The sequence below is a fragment of the Somniosus microcephalus genome, unplaced genomic scaffold, assembly GCF_052327205.1.
Source record: "Somniosus microcephalus isolate GS21.2 unplaced genomic scaffold, FLI_Smic_1.0 unresolved_chr7, whole genome shotgun sequence".
Taxonomy (NCBI): Eukaryota; Metazoa; Chordata; class Chondrichthyes; order Squaliformes; family Somniosidae; genus Somniosus; species Somniosus microcephalus.
In genome coordinates this window covers 41412820-41431689 of record NW_028225185.1, presented here as the reverse complement: position 1 = coordinate 41431689, position 18870 = coordinate 41412820, and the positions used below count along the sequence as shown (strand labels likewise).

The following is an 18870-nucleotide window of genomic DNA, read 5'->3' as shown; positions in this document are numbered from 1 at the left end:
TCTGATTCTGAGACAAGCGTACTACCGACTGAGCCATGGCTAACACTGATTGTCATGGGACAAAGCTCCCTCAGAGTAAATGGTTCCTGGTAGAGATGTGATCCTAGTTCTTTAAGATGTCAGTCAGTCTCGCTCTCTTATTCTTTCGTAAGGTGGTAGCAAAGCAAAGAATGTCCATATCTAAGTCCGATATCCAGGCCAAAGCTTCCGGTGTAACAGCGTAGATATCTTGTCGGCTGCCTGTGACTTTCCTCTGAGGGCCGTGCTCAATGATGTGCTCCAGGGTCTGATCAGGAGCTCCACAGTCACATGATGGGGATGCTTTAATCTTCCATCTACGGGGAAGGAGGCAGCATCTACCGTGACCGGTTCTGAGGCGGTTGATGGTTGTCCGCTGTTTGCGAGGAAGGTTTGATTCTTCAGGTTGCACTGTGTGGGGTCCTCCATAAGGAATCCACTCCGTATGTCGCAGTTCTTCCAAGCATTTCGCCTTCGGTCGTCAAGGCTGAGGGGAGATCGCTGACGGGCTTCAGCGACGGCCCAAAATGGCCTCCTAGATTTGAGACGGGTTGGTGGTCGGTTGTTCAAGTCGGCCTGGATCGGCATGTCTTTGCTGGTTGTATTCTCTGGAGACTGCGTATTCGCGGCGTAGGTGTGGCGGTGCGATGTTTGCAAGCACGGGCAGCCGAGGCGTTGGTGTCGATAAAAGCATACCGGTGATAATTCTCATAGTAGAATTGCGCTGGACATCAACGGATTTGACGTGCGGACTCGGTAGCCATGCTGGAGAGCAATACTCCGCTGTAGAGTACACCAGGGCGAGTGCTGCCGTACGGAGGGTTTGAGGGTCTGGTCCCCCTGTAGATCCGGCCAGTTTCTGGATCAAATTGACCCCAGTCTGTAGTTTCTTCCCAAGGTTCTGGAGATGTTGTCTATATGACCGGGTGCGATCGAGCGTGACTCCCTAAATAGGAGGGTTTTTTTTTTGGCATGGTTCACCTCTGCACCACAGAAGGAGAATTTCAAAGCTTGGCTTGCTTGATGGGTGTCGAGGTGGAATGTCGAGGTGACGTACTTTTGCGGGTTTGCCCGATGTCACCATCGGCGGAAGTAGGGCTCCATCCTCTGTAACTCGCTGGTCAGGGTCTCCTCGGTGACGGACAGATTCATGTTGTGCGTGGCCAAGGCAAGGTCCTCCGCGCACACGGACTTGCGGGACTCTGTTTCAGGCAGGTCACTGGTGTAAACGTTGAGTGCCGCACTCTGGGAGGGGCCGTACTGAGGGAGTGCCGCACTGTCGGAGGGGCAGTACTGAGGGAGCGCCGCACTGTGGGAGGGGCCGTACTGAGGGAGTGCCGCACTGTCGGAGGGGCAGTACTGAGGGAGCGCCGCACTGTGGGAGGGGCCGTACTGAGGGAGCGCCGCACTGTGGGAGGGGCCGTACTGAGGGAGTGCCGCACTGTCGGAGGGGCAGTACTGAGGGAGTGCCGCACTGTCGGAGGGGCAGTACTGAGGGAGCGCCGCACTTTGGGAGGGGCAGTACTGAGGGAGCGCCGCACTGTGGGAGGGGCAGTACTGAGGGAGCGCCGCACTGTGGGAGGGGCCGTACTGAGGGAGCGCCGCACTGTCGGAGGGGCGGTACTGAGGGAGCGCCGCACTGTCGGAGGGGCGGTACTGAGGGAGCGCCGCACTGTCGGAGGGGCGGTACGGAGGGAGCGCCGCACTGTCGGAGGGGCGGTACTGAGGGAGCGCCGCACTGTCGGAGGGGCGGTACTGAGGGAGCGCCGCACTGTCGGAGGGGCGGTACTGAGGGAGCGCCGCACTGTCGGAGGGGCGGTACTGAGGGAGCGCCGCACTGTCGGAGGGGCGGTACTGAGGGAGCGCCGCACTGTCGGAGGGGCGGTACTGAGGGAGCGCCGCACTGTCGGAGGGGCGGTACTGAGGGAGCGCCGCACTGTGGGAGGGGCGGTACTGAGGGAGCGCCGCACTGTCGGAGGGGCGGTACTGAGGGAGCGCCGCACTGTCGGAGGGGCGGTACTGAGGGAGCGCCGCACCGTCGGGGGAGGCTTTGGGACGTCCTGAGATTATGAAAAGCGCTGGAGAAATGCAAGTTTGTTCTTCATAGAATTCATGGCTGCTTTCAAACCAGCCCCGCCCGCGCGCCGGTAGCGGATCTCCAGTGGTTTGGTCGCTAGTTTCGAGGCTTGAACCCCAGCCCCTCCCGTCGCCTATCTGGCTCAAAGTCCGGTGCTGTCTTTTGCGCAGGTTGCCTCTTCCTGGGATGTCGAGATGGAGGCCGAGCAACTGACCAGTGAGAACTTAGAGGTGGAGCTCGGGGAACCCCCGCCCATCGCCGAGACCCTCCCGATCCCCATCCCCAGCCCTGCTGATGGCCAGGGGGAAGAAACGGTTACAGGTGAGGCCAGAGCGGGACATGAACCCCACCAGAACGATACTGGGGGCAAAAAGGCTTAAATTCCGAGGACAGATGAGGCTTGTGTTCCCTCGAGTATAGAAGATTAAGGGCTGATCTGATCTGATCGAGGTGTTTGAGATGATTAAAGGATTCAGTCGGGTCGATCGAGAGAGAAACTATTTCCTCTGGTGGGGGGGGAGTCCAGAACAAGGTGGCAGAACCTTCAAATTAGAGCCAGGCCGTTCAGGGGTGATGTCAGGAAGCACTTCATCACACAAAGGCTGGTGGGAATCAGGGACTCTGTCACCCAAAAGGCTGTTGAGGCTGGGGGTCAATTGGAGCTTTTAAAACTGAGATTGATGGACTTTTGTCGGGTAAGGGTAGCGAGTGATACGGAGCGAAGGCGGGTAAATAGGGTTAAGATACAGGTCAGCCGTAATCTAATTGAATGATGGAACAGACACGATCGGCTGAACGGCCTCCTCCTGTTCCTAATGTAACAGGCTCGAGGGGCTGAATGGCCTCCTCCTGTTCCTAATGTCACAGGCTCGAGGGGCTGAATGGCCCCCTCCTGTTGCTAATGTCACAGGCTCGAGGGGCTGAATGGCCCCCTCCTGTTCCTAATGTAACAGGCTCGAGGGGGCTGAATGGCCTCCTCCTGTTCCTAATGTAACAGGCTCGAGGGGGCTGAATGGCCTCCTCCTGTTCCTAATGTCACAGGCTCGAGGGGGCTGAATGGCCTCCTCCTGTTCCTAATGTAACAGGCTTGAGGGGGCTGAATGACCTCCTCCTGTTCCTAATGTAACAGGCTCGAGGGGGCTGAATGGCCTCCTCCTGTTCCTAATGTCACAGGCTCGAGGGGGCTGAATGGCCTCCTCCTGTTCCTAATGTAACAGGCTTGAGGGGGCTGAATGACCTCCTCCTGTTCGTAATGTAACAGGCTTGAGGGGGCTGAATGGCCTCCTCCTGTTCCTAATGTCACAGGCTCGAGGGACTGAATGGCCTCCTCCTGTTCCTAATGTAACAGGCTCGAGGGGGCTGAATGGCCTCCTCCTGTTCCTAATGTCACAGGCTCGAGGGGGCTGAATGGCCTCCTCCTGTTCCTAATGTAACAGGCTTGAGGGGGCTGAATGACCTCCTCCTGTTCGTAATGTAACAGGCTTGAGGGGGCTGAATGACCTCCTCTTGTTGCTAGGCTGGTGACGGCACTGAGTGTTGCTTTGCTCCGGGCGTGCTCCCGGATTTACCCATTTTGTTTCTGTTTCCTCCCCTAGGCCCGAGCACCCCTGAGGAGGGCGCGGATCCCGGCTCCCTGGGCGAGGAGCTCCACCCGCCAGCGCCCGAGGACGGCGACAGCAGCGAGAGGGGGGACCTCTCTGACTCCGGCTCGGCGGGCAACGCCGCGGAGGATTCGGGAGAGTTCCCGGGGGCCCCGGCCCTCCTGGCGGGGGGCGAGCTGGAGCAGCGGGTCCCCCAGGGGCCGGGCCCGCCCTCGGCCCCCGCCCACCGGGACGAGGACGTGACGGCGGCGGGCTGGCGCGCCCACCGCAAGCACGTGTTCGTGCTGAGCGAGGCGGGCAAGCCCATCTACTCGCGCTACGGCAACGAGGAGGCGCTCTCCTCCACCATGGGCGTGATGATGGCGCTCGTTTCCTTCGTGCAGGCTGGGGACAATGTCATCCGCTCCATCCAGTCAGGTAAGAGCATCGCCATGACGACGGGCAGGGGTGCGGAACCAGCAGCGTCTCCCAGCAACGAGCTCTGGGCTAGATTCAGATCGGGGTGTTCGGGGCGTTTATATATAGAATAACAGATACCCGGGAGAGAGTTACAGGCTGGATTCAGATCGGGGGGTTCTGGGGGTTTATACAGGAAACTCTCGATCTCCCGGCACCTGAATAACCGGAAATCTCTGTTAACCGGCAAAACTCAGCAGTAGGTTCAGGTAAGTTTTACTTCATATTAGTGGCCGTTCCTGGATCTGTGGCCGTGTAACCGGGATTCCTGCACTTGCAATAAGGACGCTTGGTCTGTGGCCGGAGTTCCTGCACCTGTTGCTAAGCAACAGGGAAGCCTGGATTTGTTGCTGTGTACGGGGCTGTCGTACCTTTTAATATACCTCTCTGTAATCCGGACTTTTTGATAAATCGGCACCACGCCGGTCCCGTCGGTGCTGGATAAAAGAGTTTCCTGTAAATAGAATAATGGATACCCGGGAGTGAGTTACAGGCTGGAATCTAATCGGGTTCGGGGGGTTTATATATAGAATAACAGATACCCGGGAGTGAGTTACAGGCTGGAATCTAATCGAGGGATTCGGGGGGTTTATATATAGAATAACGGATACCCGGGAGTGAGTTACAGGCTGGAATCTAATCGAGGGGTTCGGGGGTTTATATATAGAATAACAGATACCCGGGAGTGAGTTACAGGCTGGAATCTAATCGGGGGGTTTATATATATAGAATAACAGATACCCGGGAGTGAGTTACAGGCTGGAATCTAATCGAGGGGTTCGGGGGGGTTTATATATAGAATAGCGGATACCCGGGAGTGAGTTACAGGCTGGAAGCTAATCGAGGGGTTCGGGGGGGTTTATATATAGAATAACAGATACCCGGGAGTGAGTTACAGGCTGGAATCTAATCGAGGGGTTCGGGGGGTTTATATATAGAATAACGGATACCCAGGAGTGAGTTACAGGCTGGAATCTAATCGAGGGGCTCGGGGGGTTTATATATAGAATCACAGATACCTGGGAGTGAGTTACAGGCTGGAATCTAATCCAGGGGTTCAGGGGGTTTATATATAGAATAACAGATACCCGGGAGTAAGTTACAGGCTGGAATCTAATCGAGGGGTTTATATATAGAATCACAGATACCCGGGAGTGAGTTACAGGCTGGAATCTAATCGAGGGCTTCGGGGGGTTTATATATAGGATAACAGATACCCGGGAGTGAGTTACAGGCTGGAATCTAATCGAGGGGTTCGGGGGGTTTATATATAGAATAACAGATACCCGGGAGTGAGTTACAGGCTGGAATCTAATCGAGGGGTTCGGGGGGTTTATATATAGAATAACAGATACCCGGGAGTGAGTTACAGGCTGGAATCTAATCGAGGGGTTCGGGGGGTTTATATATAGAATAACAGATACCCGGGAGTGAGTTACAGGCTGGAATCTAATCGAGGGGTTCGGGGGGTTTATATATAGAACAACAGATACCCGGGAGTGAGTTACAGGCTGGAATCTAATCGAGGGGTTCGGGGGGTTTATATATAGGATAACAGATACCCGGGAGTGAGTTACAGGCTGGAATCTAATCGAGGGGTTCGGGGGGGTTTATATATAGAATAACAGATACCCGGGAGTGAGTTACAGGCTGGAATCTAATCGAGGGGTTCGGGGGGGTTTATATATAGAATAACAGATACCCGGGAGTGAGTTACAGGCTGGAATCTAATCGAGGGGTTCGGGGGGGTTTATATATAGAATAACAGATACCCGGGAGTGAGTTACAGGCTGGAAGCTAATCGAGGGGTTCGGATGATACGTGTATTGATTTTATCACGCTCGAAGGACTGGGGGAGAGACGCCTGCCGCACCTTTTAATGTTTGACCTCCATGTGGGGATTGTGATAGGATTGGCGGCGGACCCAGGTTGGGCAGGCTCCCAAACTGGCTGCGTGCGGGTGCCTGGAACCGAGTGGCTTTTTGGCTGGACGTGCTCTGCAAACATGCCCGTCCTTGCTGAAACCACTTCCCCCATCTCGCAGATCAGCCTGGCGACTGGGTGCTATCAGACCACTGATCTCTCTTGATCTCTCTCGCTCTCTCTCTCTCTCTCTCTCTCTGTGTCTTGCTTTGCATGTTGGAGTCTGGTTACAGGGTTTGAAAGCTTGGGGCTGGCGTAGCATCCTCACAGCCACACCCAGTGTTTGAGGGGTGGAACAAGCGCCTCACCCCGTGCACTCCGCCGGGGGATTGTAGACCTTGTGCATCCACCTGGGGCCATTTCTGCTGCCATTCCGAAGCCGGCGACTGCCTGGCCTGTAGCCAAGGTTCAGACACGCACCGAGCCGGGCGTCGACTGTCTGCAGCGTTTGCTAGTTCCATGTGGCACTGCATCGCCCTGTGACCTTTCGCGGGTTGCCTGCATCAGAGTGGGGCCATTGCGGCTCCAAAGAGAGAGAAAGAACACTCCTCTCTCCAGCGCCTTTCACCACCTCAGGACGTCCCAAAGCGCTTCACAGCCAATGAAGTACTTTTGGGGTGTGGTCACTGTTGCTATGTAGGAAACACGGCAACCCACTTGCGCACAGCAAGCTCCCACAAACAGCAATGACCTCGTAACCAGATCATCTGTTTTTTAGTGATGTTGGTTGAGGGATAAATATTGGCCCCCAGGACACTGGAGAGAACTCCCCCCTGCTCTTCTTCCAATAGTGGCTGAGGGATCTTTTACATCCCACCTGAGAGGGCAGACTGGGCCTCGGGTTTAACGTCTCATCCCGAAAGATGGCTCCTCCGACAGTGCGGCGCTCCCTCAGTACCGCCCCTCCGACAGTGCGGCGCTCCCTCAGTACCGCCCCTCCGACAGTGCGGCGCTCCCTCAGTACCGCCCCTCCGACAGTGCGGCGCTCCCTCAGTACCGCCCCTCCGACAGTGCGGCGCTCCCTCAGTACCGCCCCTCTGACAGTGCGGCGCTCCCTCAGTACCGCCCCTCTGACAGTGCGGCGCTCCCTCAGTACCGCCCCTCCGACAGTGCGGCGCTCCCTCAGTACTGCCCCTCCGACAGTGCGGCGCTCCCTCAGTACCGCCCCTCCGACAGTGCGGCGCTCCCTCAGTACCGCCCCTCCGACAGTGCGGCGCTCCCTCAGTACCGCCCCTCCGACAGTGCGGCGCTCCCTCAGTACCGCCCCTCCGACAGTGCGGCGCTCCCTCAGTACCGCCCCTCCGACAGTGCGGTCCTCACTCAGTACCGCCCCTCCGACAGTGCGGCGCTCCCTCAGTACCGCCCCTCCGACAGTGCGGCGCTCCCTCAGTACCGCCCCTCCGACAGTGCGGCGCTCCCTCAGTACCGCCCCTCCGACAGTGCGGTCCTCACTCAGTACTGCCCCTCCGACAGTGCGGCGCTCCCTCAGTACCGCCCCTCTGACAGTGCGGCGCTCCCTCAGTACCGCCCCTCCGACAGTGCGGCGCTCCCTCAGTACCGCCCCTCTGACAGTGCGGCGCTCCCTCAGTACCGCCCCTCCGACAGTGCGGCGCTCCCTCAGCACCGCCCCTCCGACAGTGCGGCCCTCACTCAGTACCGTCCCTCCGACAGTGCGGCGCGCCCTCAGTACCGCCCCTCCGACAGTGCGGCGCTCCCTCAGTACCGCCCCTCCGACAGTGCGACGCTCCCTCAGTACCGCCCCTCCGACAGTGCGGCGCTCCTCAGTACCGCCCCTCCGACAGTGCGGCGCTCCCTCAGTACCGCCCCTCCGACAGTGCGGCGCTCCCTCAGTACCGCCCCTCCGACAGTGCGGCGCTCCCTCAGTACCGCCCCTCCGACAGTGCGGCGCTCCCTCAGTACCGCCCCTCTGACAGTGCGGCGCTCCCTCAGTACCGCCCCTCTGACAGTGCGGCGCTCCCTCAGTACCGCCCCTCCGACAGTGCGGCGCTCCCTCAGTACCGCCCCTCCGACAGTGCGGAGCTCCCTCAGCACCGCCCCTCCGACAATGCGGCGCTCCCTCAGTACTGGCACCGGGGGAGTGTCGGGCCTGGATTACGGGGCTCAAGTCTCTGGAGTGGGGGCTCGAACCCTACGACCGTCTGACTCACAAGCGAGAGTGAGACCCGCCGAGCCATGGATGACACTTCATTGAAGGGAAGTGTAGGCGTCCAATGGCCCTGGGTTGCAGTACATGTACAACAGTGAGTGTGGGGTCACTTTGGGATCAGTGATGGGAACTCCGGCAGGGGGGGAGGAGGAATCACTGTGTAACCGAGACAGGCGGCCTGGCCACGCAGTGACCCTTGCCCTTTCTCGTTGCAGACAACTACAAGGTGGTGTTCAGCCAGCAGGGTCCGCTGGTGCTGGTGTCGGTGTCGCGGACCCGGCAGTCGGAGGAGCAGCTGTGCCGCGAGCTCCTCTACGTCTACTACCAGATCATCAGCATGCTGACCCAGGTGACGGTCACCCGCATCTTCGAGCGCAAGAAGAACTACGACCTGCGGCGTCTGCTGGCCGGCTCGGAGAAGATCCTGGACAACCTGCTCAACCACATGGACGCCGATCCCAGCTTCCTGCTGGGGGCCGTGCAGTGCCTGCCCCTCGCCGCCTCCGTCCGCGACGCGGTCAGCCAGCTCCTGCAGAAGGCGGTCACCCCCAACCTGGTCTTCTCCATCCTGATCGCCCGCAACCAGCTGGTGGCCATCGTGCAGGAGAAGGCGGTGATCGAGGACTCCCGGCTCGACCCCGTCGACCTCCACCTGCTCTTCAACCTCCTCACCGGCTCCTCTTCCTTCCAGGCCGGCGAGGTCTGGACCCCTATCTGCCTGCCCCGGCTCTACGCCGACAGCTATTTCTACGCCTACATCTCCTACCTGGACCCCGCCTGCACCGTCTGCCTGCTGCTCATCTCCACCGACAAGACGGCCTTCTACAGCGTGTCGGCCTGCAAGCGGAGGATCGAGGAGGGCCTGCGGGGCCAGGGCCTGCTGCCGGCCATCGAGGCCGCCCTGCGCAGCAACGCGGCCAGCGCCTCGCACGTGGGTGTCTCGGACCTCTGGCACTTTATGTACAAGCCCCTGGACATACCCGACAACCACAAGCAGCTGACGCAGTACACCAGGTAAGGCGGGCACCTCTGTACCTCACGGCCGGCGTCGCTCCCCACACACACAGTAATAAGGGTGACAGAGCCAAGGCAGGCAGCTGGATTTAGGAATACGGATCTGACTGAATGGCAGAACGGGCCCGAGGGGGCTGAAAGGCCCACTCCTGTTTCTCATTCCGCTTGCCGCGGTGAAAGGGGACGCGAATTACACGTGAGGGATCGGCGGGGCAAAGATGGAGGTTTGTGGGGACTTCCACCGCCCTTGCTCTGCGGCTGTTAAAGGAGATTGCAGCCCGCAGGATCAGTGGGGCCATGGGGCAGGGAGATCTGTTTCTGGAGAGAGAGAAGGGGTTGAGGGATATGGGAGAGAAGGTGGGTGGGTGGGGTTGTGGGATATGGGGAGAAGGTGGGTTTGAGGGATATGGGGAGAAGGTGGGTGGGTGGGATTGAGGGAGATGGGGAGAAGGTGGGTAGGTGGGGTTGAGGGATATGGGGAGAAGGTGGGTAGGTGGGGTTGAGGGATATGGGGAGAAGGGTGGGTGGGTGGGGTTGAGGGATATGGGGAGAAGGTGGGTTTGAGGGATATGGGGAGGAGGTGGGTGGGTGGAGTTGAGGGATATGGGGAGAAGGTGGGTGGGTGGGGTTGAGGGAGATGGGGAGAAGGTGGGTGGGTGGGGTTGAGGGATATGGGGAGAGGGTGGGTGGGGTTGAGGGAGATGGGGAGAAGGTGGGTAGGTGGGGTTGAGGGATATGGGGAGAAGGTGGGTGGGTGGGGTTGAGGGATATGGGGAGAGGGTGGGTGGGGTTGAGGGAGATGGGGAGAAGGTGGGTGGGTGGGGTTGAGGGATATGGGGAGAGGGTGGGTGGGGTTGAGGGAGATGGGGAGAAGGTGGGTAGGTGGGGTTGAGGGAGATGGGGAGAAGGTGGGTGGGTGGGGTTGAGGGAGATGGGGAGAAGGTGGGTGGGGTTGAGGGAGATGGGGAGAAGGTGGGGTTGAGGGAGATGGGTAGGTGGGGTTGAGGGAGATGGGGAGAAGGTGGGTAGGTGGGGTTGAGGGATATGGGGAGAAGGTGGGTAGGTGGGGTTGAGGGATATGGGGAGAAGGGTGGGTGGGTGGGGTTGAGGGATATGGGGGGTGGGTGGGTGGGGTTGAGGGATATGGGGAGTGGGTGGGTGGGGTTGAGGGATATGGGGAGAAGGTGGGTGGGTGGGGTTGAGGGATATGGGGAGTGGGTGGGTGGAGTTGAGGGATATGGGGAGAAGGTGGGTGGGTGGGGTTGAGGGATATGGGGAGAAGGTGGGTGGGTGGAGTTGAGGGATATGGGGAGAAGGTGGGTGGGTGGGGTTGAGGGAGATGGGGAGAAGGTGGGTGGGTGGGGTTGAGGGATATGGGGAGAGGGTGGGTGGGGTTGAGGGAGATGGGGAGAAGGTGGGTAGGTGGGGTTGAGGGATATGGGGAGAAGGTGGGTGGGTGGGGTTGAGGGATATGGGGAGAGGGTGGGTGGGGTTGAGGGAGATGGGGAGTAGGTGGGGTTGAGGGAGATGGGGAGAAGGTGGGTAGGTGGGGTTGAGGGAGATGGGAAGAAGGTGGGTGGGTGGGGTTGAGGGAGATGGGGAGAAGGTGGGTGGGGTTGAGGGAGATGGGGAGAAGGTGGGGTTGAGGGAGATGGGGAGAAGGTGGGGTTGAGGGAGATGGGGAGAAGGTGGGGTTGAGGGAGATGGGGAGAAGGTGGGTAGGTGGGGTTGTGGGATATGGGGAGAAGGTGGGTAGGTGGGGTTGAGGGATATGGGGAGAAGGTGGGTAGGTGGGGTTGAGGGATATGGGGAGAAGGGTGGGTGGGTGGGGTTGAGGGATATGGGGGGTGGGTGGGGTTGAGGGATATGGGGAGAAGGTGGGTTTGAGGGATATGGGGAGAAGGTGGGTGGGTGGGATTGAGGGAGATGGGGAGAAGGTGGGTGGGTGGGGTTGAGGGATATGGGGAGAAGGTGGGTGGGTGGGGTTGAGGGATATGGGGAGAAGGTGGGTGGGTGGAGTTGAGGGATATGGGGAGAAGGTGGGTGGGTGGAGTTGAGGGAGATGGGGAGAAGGTGGGTGGGTGGGGTTGAGGGAGATGGGGAGAAGGTGGGTGGGTGGGGTTGAGGGATATGGGGAGAGGGTGGGTGGGGTTGAGGGAGATGGGGAGAAGGTGGGTAGGTGGGGTTGAGGGATATGGGGAGAAGGTGGGTGGGTGGGGTTGAGGGATATGGGGAGAGGGTGGGTGGGGTTGAGGGAGATGGGGAGTAGGTGGGGTTGAGGGAGATGGGGAGAAGGTGGGTGGGGTTGAGGGAGATGGGGAGAAGGTGGGGTTGAGGGAGATGGGTAGGTGGGGTTGAGGGAGATGGGGAGAAGGTGGGTGGGTGGGGTTGTGGGAGATGGGGAGAAGGTGGGTGGGTGGGGTTGTGGGAGATGCGGAGAAGGTGGGTGGGTGGAGTTGTGGGAGATGAGGAGAAGGTGGGTGGGTGGGGTTGAGGGAGATGGGGAGAAGGTGGGTGGGTGGGGTTGTGGGAGATGGGGAGAAGGTGGGTAGGTGGGGTTGTGGGAGATGGGGAGAAGGTGGGTGGGTGGAGTTGTGGGAGATGAGGAGAAGGTGGGTGGGTGGGGTTGTGGGATTGGGGAGAAGGTGGGTGGGGTTGTGGGATTGGGGAGAAGGTGGGTGGGTGGGGTTGTGGGATTGGGGAGAAGGTGGGTGGGTGGGGTGGGATTGGGGAGAAGGGTGGGTGGGGTTGAGAGAGATGGGGAGAAGGTGGGTGGGGTTGAGGGAGATGGGGAGAAGGTGGGTGGGTGGGGTTGAGAGAGATGGGGAGAAGGTGGGTGGGGTTGAGGGAGATGGGGAGTGGGTGGGTGGGGTTGAGGGAGATGGGGAGAAGGTGGGTGGGTGGGGTTGAGGGAGATGGGGAGAAGGTGGGTGGGTGGGGTTGAGGGAGATGGGGAGAAGGTGGGTGGGGTTGAGGGAGATGGGGAGAAGGTGGGTGGGTGCGGTTGAGGGAGATGGGGAGAAGGTGGGTGGGTGGGGTTGAGGGAGATGGGGAGAAGGTGGGTGGGTGGGGGTTAAGGTACAGATCAGCCATTGAACGGCAGAGCAAGCCCGAGGGGCTGAATGGCCTCCTCTTGTTCCAACGTTCCAATCTAACAGCACCCGAGGGAGCGCCGCACTGGGAGGAGCGGTACTGATGAAGCGCCGCACTGTCGGAAGGGCAGTACTGAGGGAGCGCCGCACTGTCGGAGGAGCAGTACTGAGGGAGCGCCGCACTGTCGGAGGAGCAGTACTGAGGGAGCGCCGCACTGTCGGAAGGGCAGTACTGAGGGAGCGCCGCACTGTCGGAGGGGCGGTACTGAGGGAGCGCCGCACTGTCGGAGGAGCAGTACTGAGGGAGCGCCGCACTGTCGGAAGGGCAGTACTGAGGGAGCGCCGCACTGTCGGAGGGGCGGTACTGAGGGAGCGCCGCACTGTCGGAGGAGCAGTACTGAGGGAGCGCCGCACTGTCGGAGGAGCAGTACTGAGGGAGCGCCGCACTGTCGGAGGGGCAGTACTGAGGGAGCGCCGCACTGTCGGAGGGGCGGTACTGAGGGAGCGCCGCACTGTCGGAGGGGCGGTACTGAGGGAGCGCCGCACTGTCGGGCGGTACTGAGGGAGCGCCGCACTGTCGGAGGGGCGGTACTGAGGGAGCGCCGTACTGTCGGAGGGGCGGTACTGAGGCAGCGCCGCACTGTCGGAGGGGCAGTACTGAGGGGGCGCCACACTGTCGGAGGGGCAGTACTGAGGGAGTGTCGGAGGGGCGGTACTGAGGGAGCGCCGCACTGTCGGAGGGGTAGTACTGAGGGGGCGCCGCAGTGTCGGAGGGGTAGTACTGAGGGGGCGCCACACTGTCGGAGGGGCAGTACTGAGGGAGCGCCGCACTGTCAGAGGGGCAGTACTGAGGGAGCGCCGCACTGTCAGAGGGGCAGTACTGAGAGGGCGCCGTACTGTCAGTTATACTGCCCACCTGCTTCGTTTCGTCCCTGTGGGATTTTAGTTGTGTGCCGAATGGCTTTGAGGCTTGCCAGCAGAACAGTGACTGCCTTTCCGAGTGTTTTATTGTATGTTTGAGATTCTCCACAGCCCACAGGTCACGTGGTGTTCATTTACGGAACGTTGTTAAAACTTCAGTGGCACTTTGGTTAGACCACGCTTTAAAGTACTGTGCACAGTTCTGGTCTCCATATCACACTTGGAGCACTGTGCACAGTTCTGGTCTCCATATCACACTTGGAGCACTGTGCACAGTTCTGGTCTCCGTATTACAAAAAGGATATAGAGACACTGGAGAAGGTGCAAAAAAAAGATGTACCAGGATACCAGAACCGAGAGGTTACAACTATCAGGAAAGACTGAACAGGCTGGGGCTGAGGCTTGCTCTAGAATGTGGAACTTGCTACCACATTCTAACCATGGGATTAATGGGGCAGTGGAAACATGGATATGAAACTAGCTGAGTGACAGAAAAGAGAGTAGTGGTGAGTGGTTTTTCAGACTGGAGTGAGCTATGCAGTGGTGGTCCCGTGGGGTTGGTATTAGGGCCACTACTCCTTTCAATATATGTGAATGATCTGGACTCGGAGATACTGGGCACACTTTTAAAGTTTGCAGATGACACGAGGCTCGGGAATGTAGTAAACAGCGAGGAGGATAGGAAGAGACTTCAGGAGGACAGAGACAGACCGGTGAAATGGGCAGACACGTGGCCAATGCAGTTTAATGCAGAGAAGTGTGAAGTGATGCATTTTGTTAGGAAAAACGAGGAGAGGCAATATGAAGGAAATGGTACAATTTTAAAGTGGGGGTGTATGTACCCAAATCTTTGAACGTGGCAGAACAAGTTGAGAAGGCTGTTAAAAACGCATACGGAATCCTGGGCTTCATAGATCATAAAAGCAAGGAAGTTATGCATCACTGTTTAGGCCATAGCTTGGAATATTGTGTTCAGTTCTGGGCACCGCACTTTAGGAAGGATGTCGAGGTCTTGGAGAGGTTGCAGAGGAGATTGACCAGAATGGTACCAGGGATGAGGGACTTCAGTGACGTGGAGAGACTGGAGAAGCTGGGATTGTTCTCCTTGGAGCAGAGAAGGTTAAGGGGAGATTTAATAGAGGTGTTCAAAATCATGAGGGGTTTTGATGGAGTAAATAAGGAGAAATTGTTTCCAGTAGCAGGAGGGTCAGTAACCAGAGGACACAGATTGAAGATAATCGGTAAAAGAACCAGAGGGGAGATGAGGAGAATGTTTTTTACGCAGTGAGTTGTTGTGATCTGGAACGCGCTGCCTGAAAGGGCGGTGGGAGCAGATTCAATAGTAACTTTCAAAAGGGGGAATTGGAGAAATACTGGAAGGGGAAAAATGTGCCGGGCTGTGGGGAAAGAACAGGGGGGAGTGGGACTGATTGGAGAGCTCGTTCAAAGAGCCGGCACAGGCGCGATGGGCCGAATGGCCTCCTCCTGCGCTGAGAGATTCTATCCCATGGAGCGGTTGAGGTGATTGGCATAGATGCCGTAAAGGGGAAGCTGGATAAACACTAGATTCAGTTTGATGGAAAGGAATGGAAGGATATGGTGATGGGGTGAGATGAAGAGGGGCGGGAGGAGGCTCGAGTGGAGCAGAAACACCACAGACCAGTTGGGCCGAATGGCCTGTTTCAGGGCTGGGCGTTCTGTGTAATAAGTCCCTGTGTGTTTTTTTTAATATGTCTCTCAGCCCTGAAATCGAAGCTCCATATTCGACGGAGCAGGAGAAGGAGCATCTGTTTGACCTGTATCAGTATTTACACAGCAGGATCCACAGCTTGGCACGGCCCCTCAAACTCATCTACCACGTGGCGGAGAAGGAGACGCTCTTGGCCTGGGTAAGTGGAGCGCCCAGCGTTCCTCGTCCAGTCCCTGTGGCATCTGCGCGCAGCAAGTACCGGTTAGTGGGGATTCGTGAAGGCTCTCTCCCTCGTGAACAAAGCAGGCCTGTGTACGGGGTATCGGATTTACCCACGTGTGGCCATTCCGTTCAGCCAGGGTGGCGGGGTGTGTTCCACCTGTGACCGGGACTGGTAATTCACTGAGGGAGCGCCGCACTGTCGGCGGGGCGGTACTGAGGGAGCGCCGCACTGTCGGAGGGGCGGTACTGAGGGAGCGCAGCACTGTCGGAGGGGCGGTACTGAGGGAGCGCCGCACTGTCGGAGGGGCGGTACTGAGGGAGCGCTGCACTGTCGGAGGGGCGGTACTGAGGGAGCGCCGCACTGTCGGAGGGGCGGTACTGAGGGAGCGCCGCACTGTCGGAGGGGCAGTACTGAGGGAGCGCTGCACTGTCGGAGGGGCGGTACTGAGGGAGCACCGCACTGTCGGAGGGGCAGTACTGAGGGAGCGCTGCACTGTCGGAGGGGCGGTACTGAGGGAGCACCGCACTGTCGGAGGGGCAGTACTGAGGGAGCGCTGCACTGTCGGAGGTGCCGTATTTCGGGATGAGACGTTAAACCCGAGGCCCCCTGTCTGCCCCCTCGGGTGGACGTAAAAAGATCCCACGGCATTCCCCTCTCAACCGACACCCACCAAAAAAAAAACCCAGCTAAACTGGTCATTCACCTTATCGACACCAGCGGACCTCTTGCTGTGCACTGATTGGCTGCCACATTCCCAGCAGAATTAAGTGACTGCACTTCAAAAGTGCCTCGCTGGCTGCGGAGCGCTTCGGGGCGCCCCGACGACGATGAGAGGCGCGGTAGAAATCCGGTGCACGGGCGGTGGCGACGTGAGGCATCTCGGCAGCGACGCCCTCTGCAGTCGAGCAGCTCCCTGCCTCGGCTGGTGCTGGCAGAGTGCCTGAGAGATATGGGGTGGGGTGGGGGGGGGGGGGGTTTGCTATGGGGGTTTGCTGTGTGGTGGGGGGTTGCTATGGGGAGGGGGTTGCTATGGGGGTGTGTTGCTATGGGGAGGGGGTTGCTATGGGGGTGTGTTGCTATGGGGAGGGGGTTTGCTGTGGGGGGGGGTTGCTATGGGGGGGTTGCTATGTGGAGGGGGTTGCTATGGGGGTGTGTTGCTATGGGGGGGTTGCTATGTGGAGGGGGTTGCTATGGGGGTGTGTTGCTATGGGGAGGGGGTTGCTATGGGGGTGTGTTGCTATGGGGAGGGGGTTGCTATGTGGTGGGAGGGGGTTTGCTGTGGGGGGGGGTTGCTATGGGGGGGTTGCTATGTGGAGGGAGGGGGGTTGCTATGTGGGGGGGGTTGCTATGGGGAGGGGGTAGCTATGGGGGTGTGTTGCTATGGGGAGGGGGTTGCTATGGGGGTGTGTTGCTATGGGGAGGGGGTTGCTATGTGGTGGGAGGGGGTTTGCTGTGGGGGGGGTTGCTATGGGGGGGTTGCTATGTGGAGGGGGTTGCTATGGGGGTGTGTTGCTATGGGGGGGTTGCTATGTGGAGGGGGTTGCTATGGGGGTGTGTTGCTATGGGGAGGGGGTTGCTATGGGGGTGTGTTGCTATGGGGAGGGGGTTGCTATGTGGTGGGAGGGGGTTTGCTGTGGGGGGGGGTTGCTATGGGGGGGTTGCTATGTGGAGGGAGGGGGTTTGCTGTGGGGGGGGTTGCTATGGGGGGGTTGCTATGTGGAGGGGGTTGCTATGGGGGTGTGTTGCTATATGGGGGGGGGTTGCTATTCAGTCGGGCGTTGGTGTGAGCCGTGCCGTGAGCCCCGCCTGTCTCTTTTTCTCCCCCCTCCGCCCCCAGGTGACGGGGAAGTTCGAACTCTACACCTGTTTCAGCCCGCTGGTGACCAAGGCCGCCGCCATCAACATTATTACCAAGCTGCTGCGCTGGATCAAGAAGGAGGAGGACCAGCTCTTCATCCGCTCGCCCCCCAAGTACTCCACCACCCCCAACCCCGGCCGCAGCGCCAAGGGGCCCAAGCCCGAGCGGCTGGACAGCGCCGACAACGGTTTCCTCTCGCTGCTGTAGCCAGTGACGGTCACCCACCCTAGGGCACGGGGTGGGTGGGGGCTCGGGGAGGGACGGACACCCAGGCTGCGCCTGAGCACGTTCTTCCCCCCCCCCCCCCCCACCCCCCCCCCCCGCCAGCGGCTCAGAGCCTCCCTGCAGGCTCCGCGGGGCAATTCGGCTCTCGTTTGACCAGGCTTGCCCCGACCAGCGGCCACTGAACCGTGCCCGGCTGACCGCTGCTTCTGTGGGCGCTCGGCCGCCCTGGCCCCGATCCCCGCCTGTCCGACCCTGCTTTGATTTGCTCGCCGGCTGTCGACCTGCCATCTGGCTGCGGATATGTCCAGCTACCGTTAAATCGGCTCCTAACTGGCACCCCCACAAAGCCGGACCTGTGTCGCTCACGCGTTTCCCCCCCCCCACACACACCCAGAGCAGCACACTTGCGCAGCGCGGCGCTGCCGATCCAGACCGGCGGGGACCCCCGGTCAGCTCGACGCCACGGTCCCCAGACACTGCGGCCGTGGGTCACGTTGGGAAATGTTTAGAGCCCTGCCCAACCCAGGCTTGAACCAACGCTCCTACACTCGATCGCGACCCGGTAAGGCGGGTTTTCGATCCGCTTGGCGGGGGAGGAAGGAGCCAGTGACCTCTGCCCCCTCTCCCCGCCGCCCCCCCCCCCCCCCCTATACTTGACATCTTGAACTTTAGCCTCACTCGGTCCTCGAGGGGTGAGAGGGGCCACTTGCACGTCCGGAACAAGACCATTTAACCCTAGCCTTGCTGCCACCAGCACGTGGGTGGCCAGGGGGTCACTGGTACAGTCCTTTCGAACATCTCCCCCTCCCTGCCATTGTGGAATCCCTGCAGGCGGTCGCCCGCTCGGTTTCACTCCCGAAACGCCCGGTTCAAAGGTGTCCCCCGCCCCGGGCGGCGTTTTTTTCCGAGCACTCCTGTCCAATCGTCTCATTTAATTTATATATATAATATAACGGGTAAAAGACTTTTTTCCCCGCTGGACTGTTGTAAAGGAATGGCTGGGAGACTTTTGTGAAATAAATTCTGTCGAGGTTAGCGAGCAGTGCGTGATGTGGATGGTGCGGATTCTCGTGGTGTGTGGAGCTCGCGACCGGCGTTTCCCCCTCCTATTTTTACTAACAGGCTGCGCTGCTTAGCGGGAAGGTTGCTAGTGACAGGAGGTGGCCGTTCAACCCCACGAGCCTGCCCCCGCTGCCGTCCTGTACCTTGACTAACCCCACCGAGCCGGCGTCGCTTTGCACCCTCCCGATCAGGTGCCGAGGGAACTCGTTCCACCAGGTGAACCGCGAACCTCGGCCGGGGAACGGGGCCAGACTCCATCCCGGGCTGGGCTGGGCTCGCTGGCGCTTGGACAGGGGCTGAGCAAACCTCACGATCTCCGCCACCTCGGAGGACGAAGGGCAGCGGCCGCACGGAAACACCACCACCTCCGAGTTTCCCCTCCGAGTCTCTCTCACGCACACACACCAGTCCCGACTTGGAAATATATCAGCCGTTCCTTCATCGTCGCTGGGTCAAAATCCTGGAACTCCCTAACAGCGCTGTGGGAGCACCTTCACCACACGGACTGCAGCAGTTCAAGAAGGTGGCTCACCACCACCTTCT

General features: G+C 59.5%; 1 protein-coding gene across 2 annotated transcripts in view; it reads left to right on the top strand.

The window, feature by feature from the left end:
• Positions 1-18300, top strand: part of LOC147086838 (vacuolar fusion protein MON1 homolog B-like) — a 37728-nt gene extending 19428 nt beyond the window's left edge. For both annotated transcript variants that reach the window (XM_085979019.1, XM_085979020.1), the window contains 5 exons: positions 2266-2416; positions 3691-4113; positions 8458-9256; positions 15011-15158; positions 17020-18300. In XM_085979019.1, coding sequence (XP_085835145.1) covers positions 2266-2416; positions 3691-4113; positions 8458-9256; positions 15011-15158; positions 17020-17247 — 1749 coding nt within the window. In that variant the 3' untranslated portion in view covers positions 17248-18300. The remainder of the gene's footprint in view (positions 1-2265; positions 2417-3690; positions 4114-8457; positions 9257-15010; positions 15159-17019) is intronic.
• Positions 18301-18870: the final 570 nt, after the last annotated feature.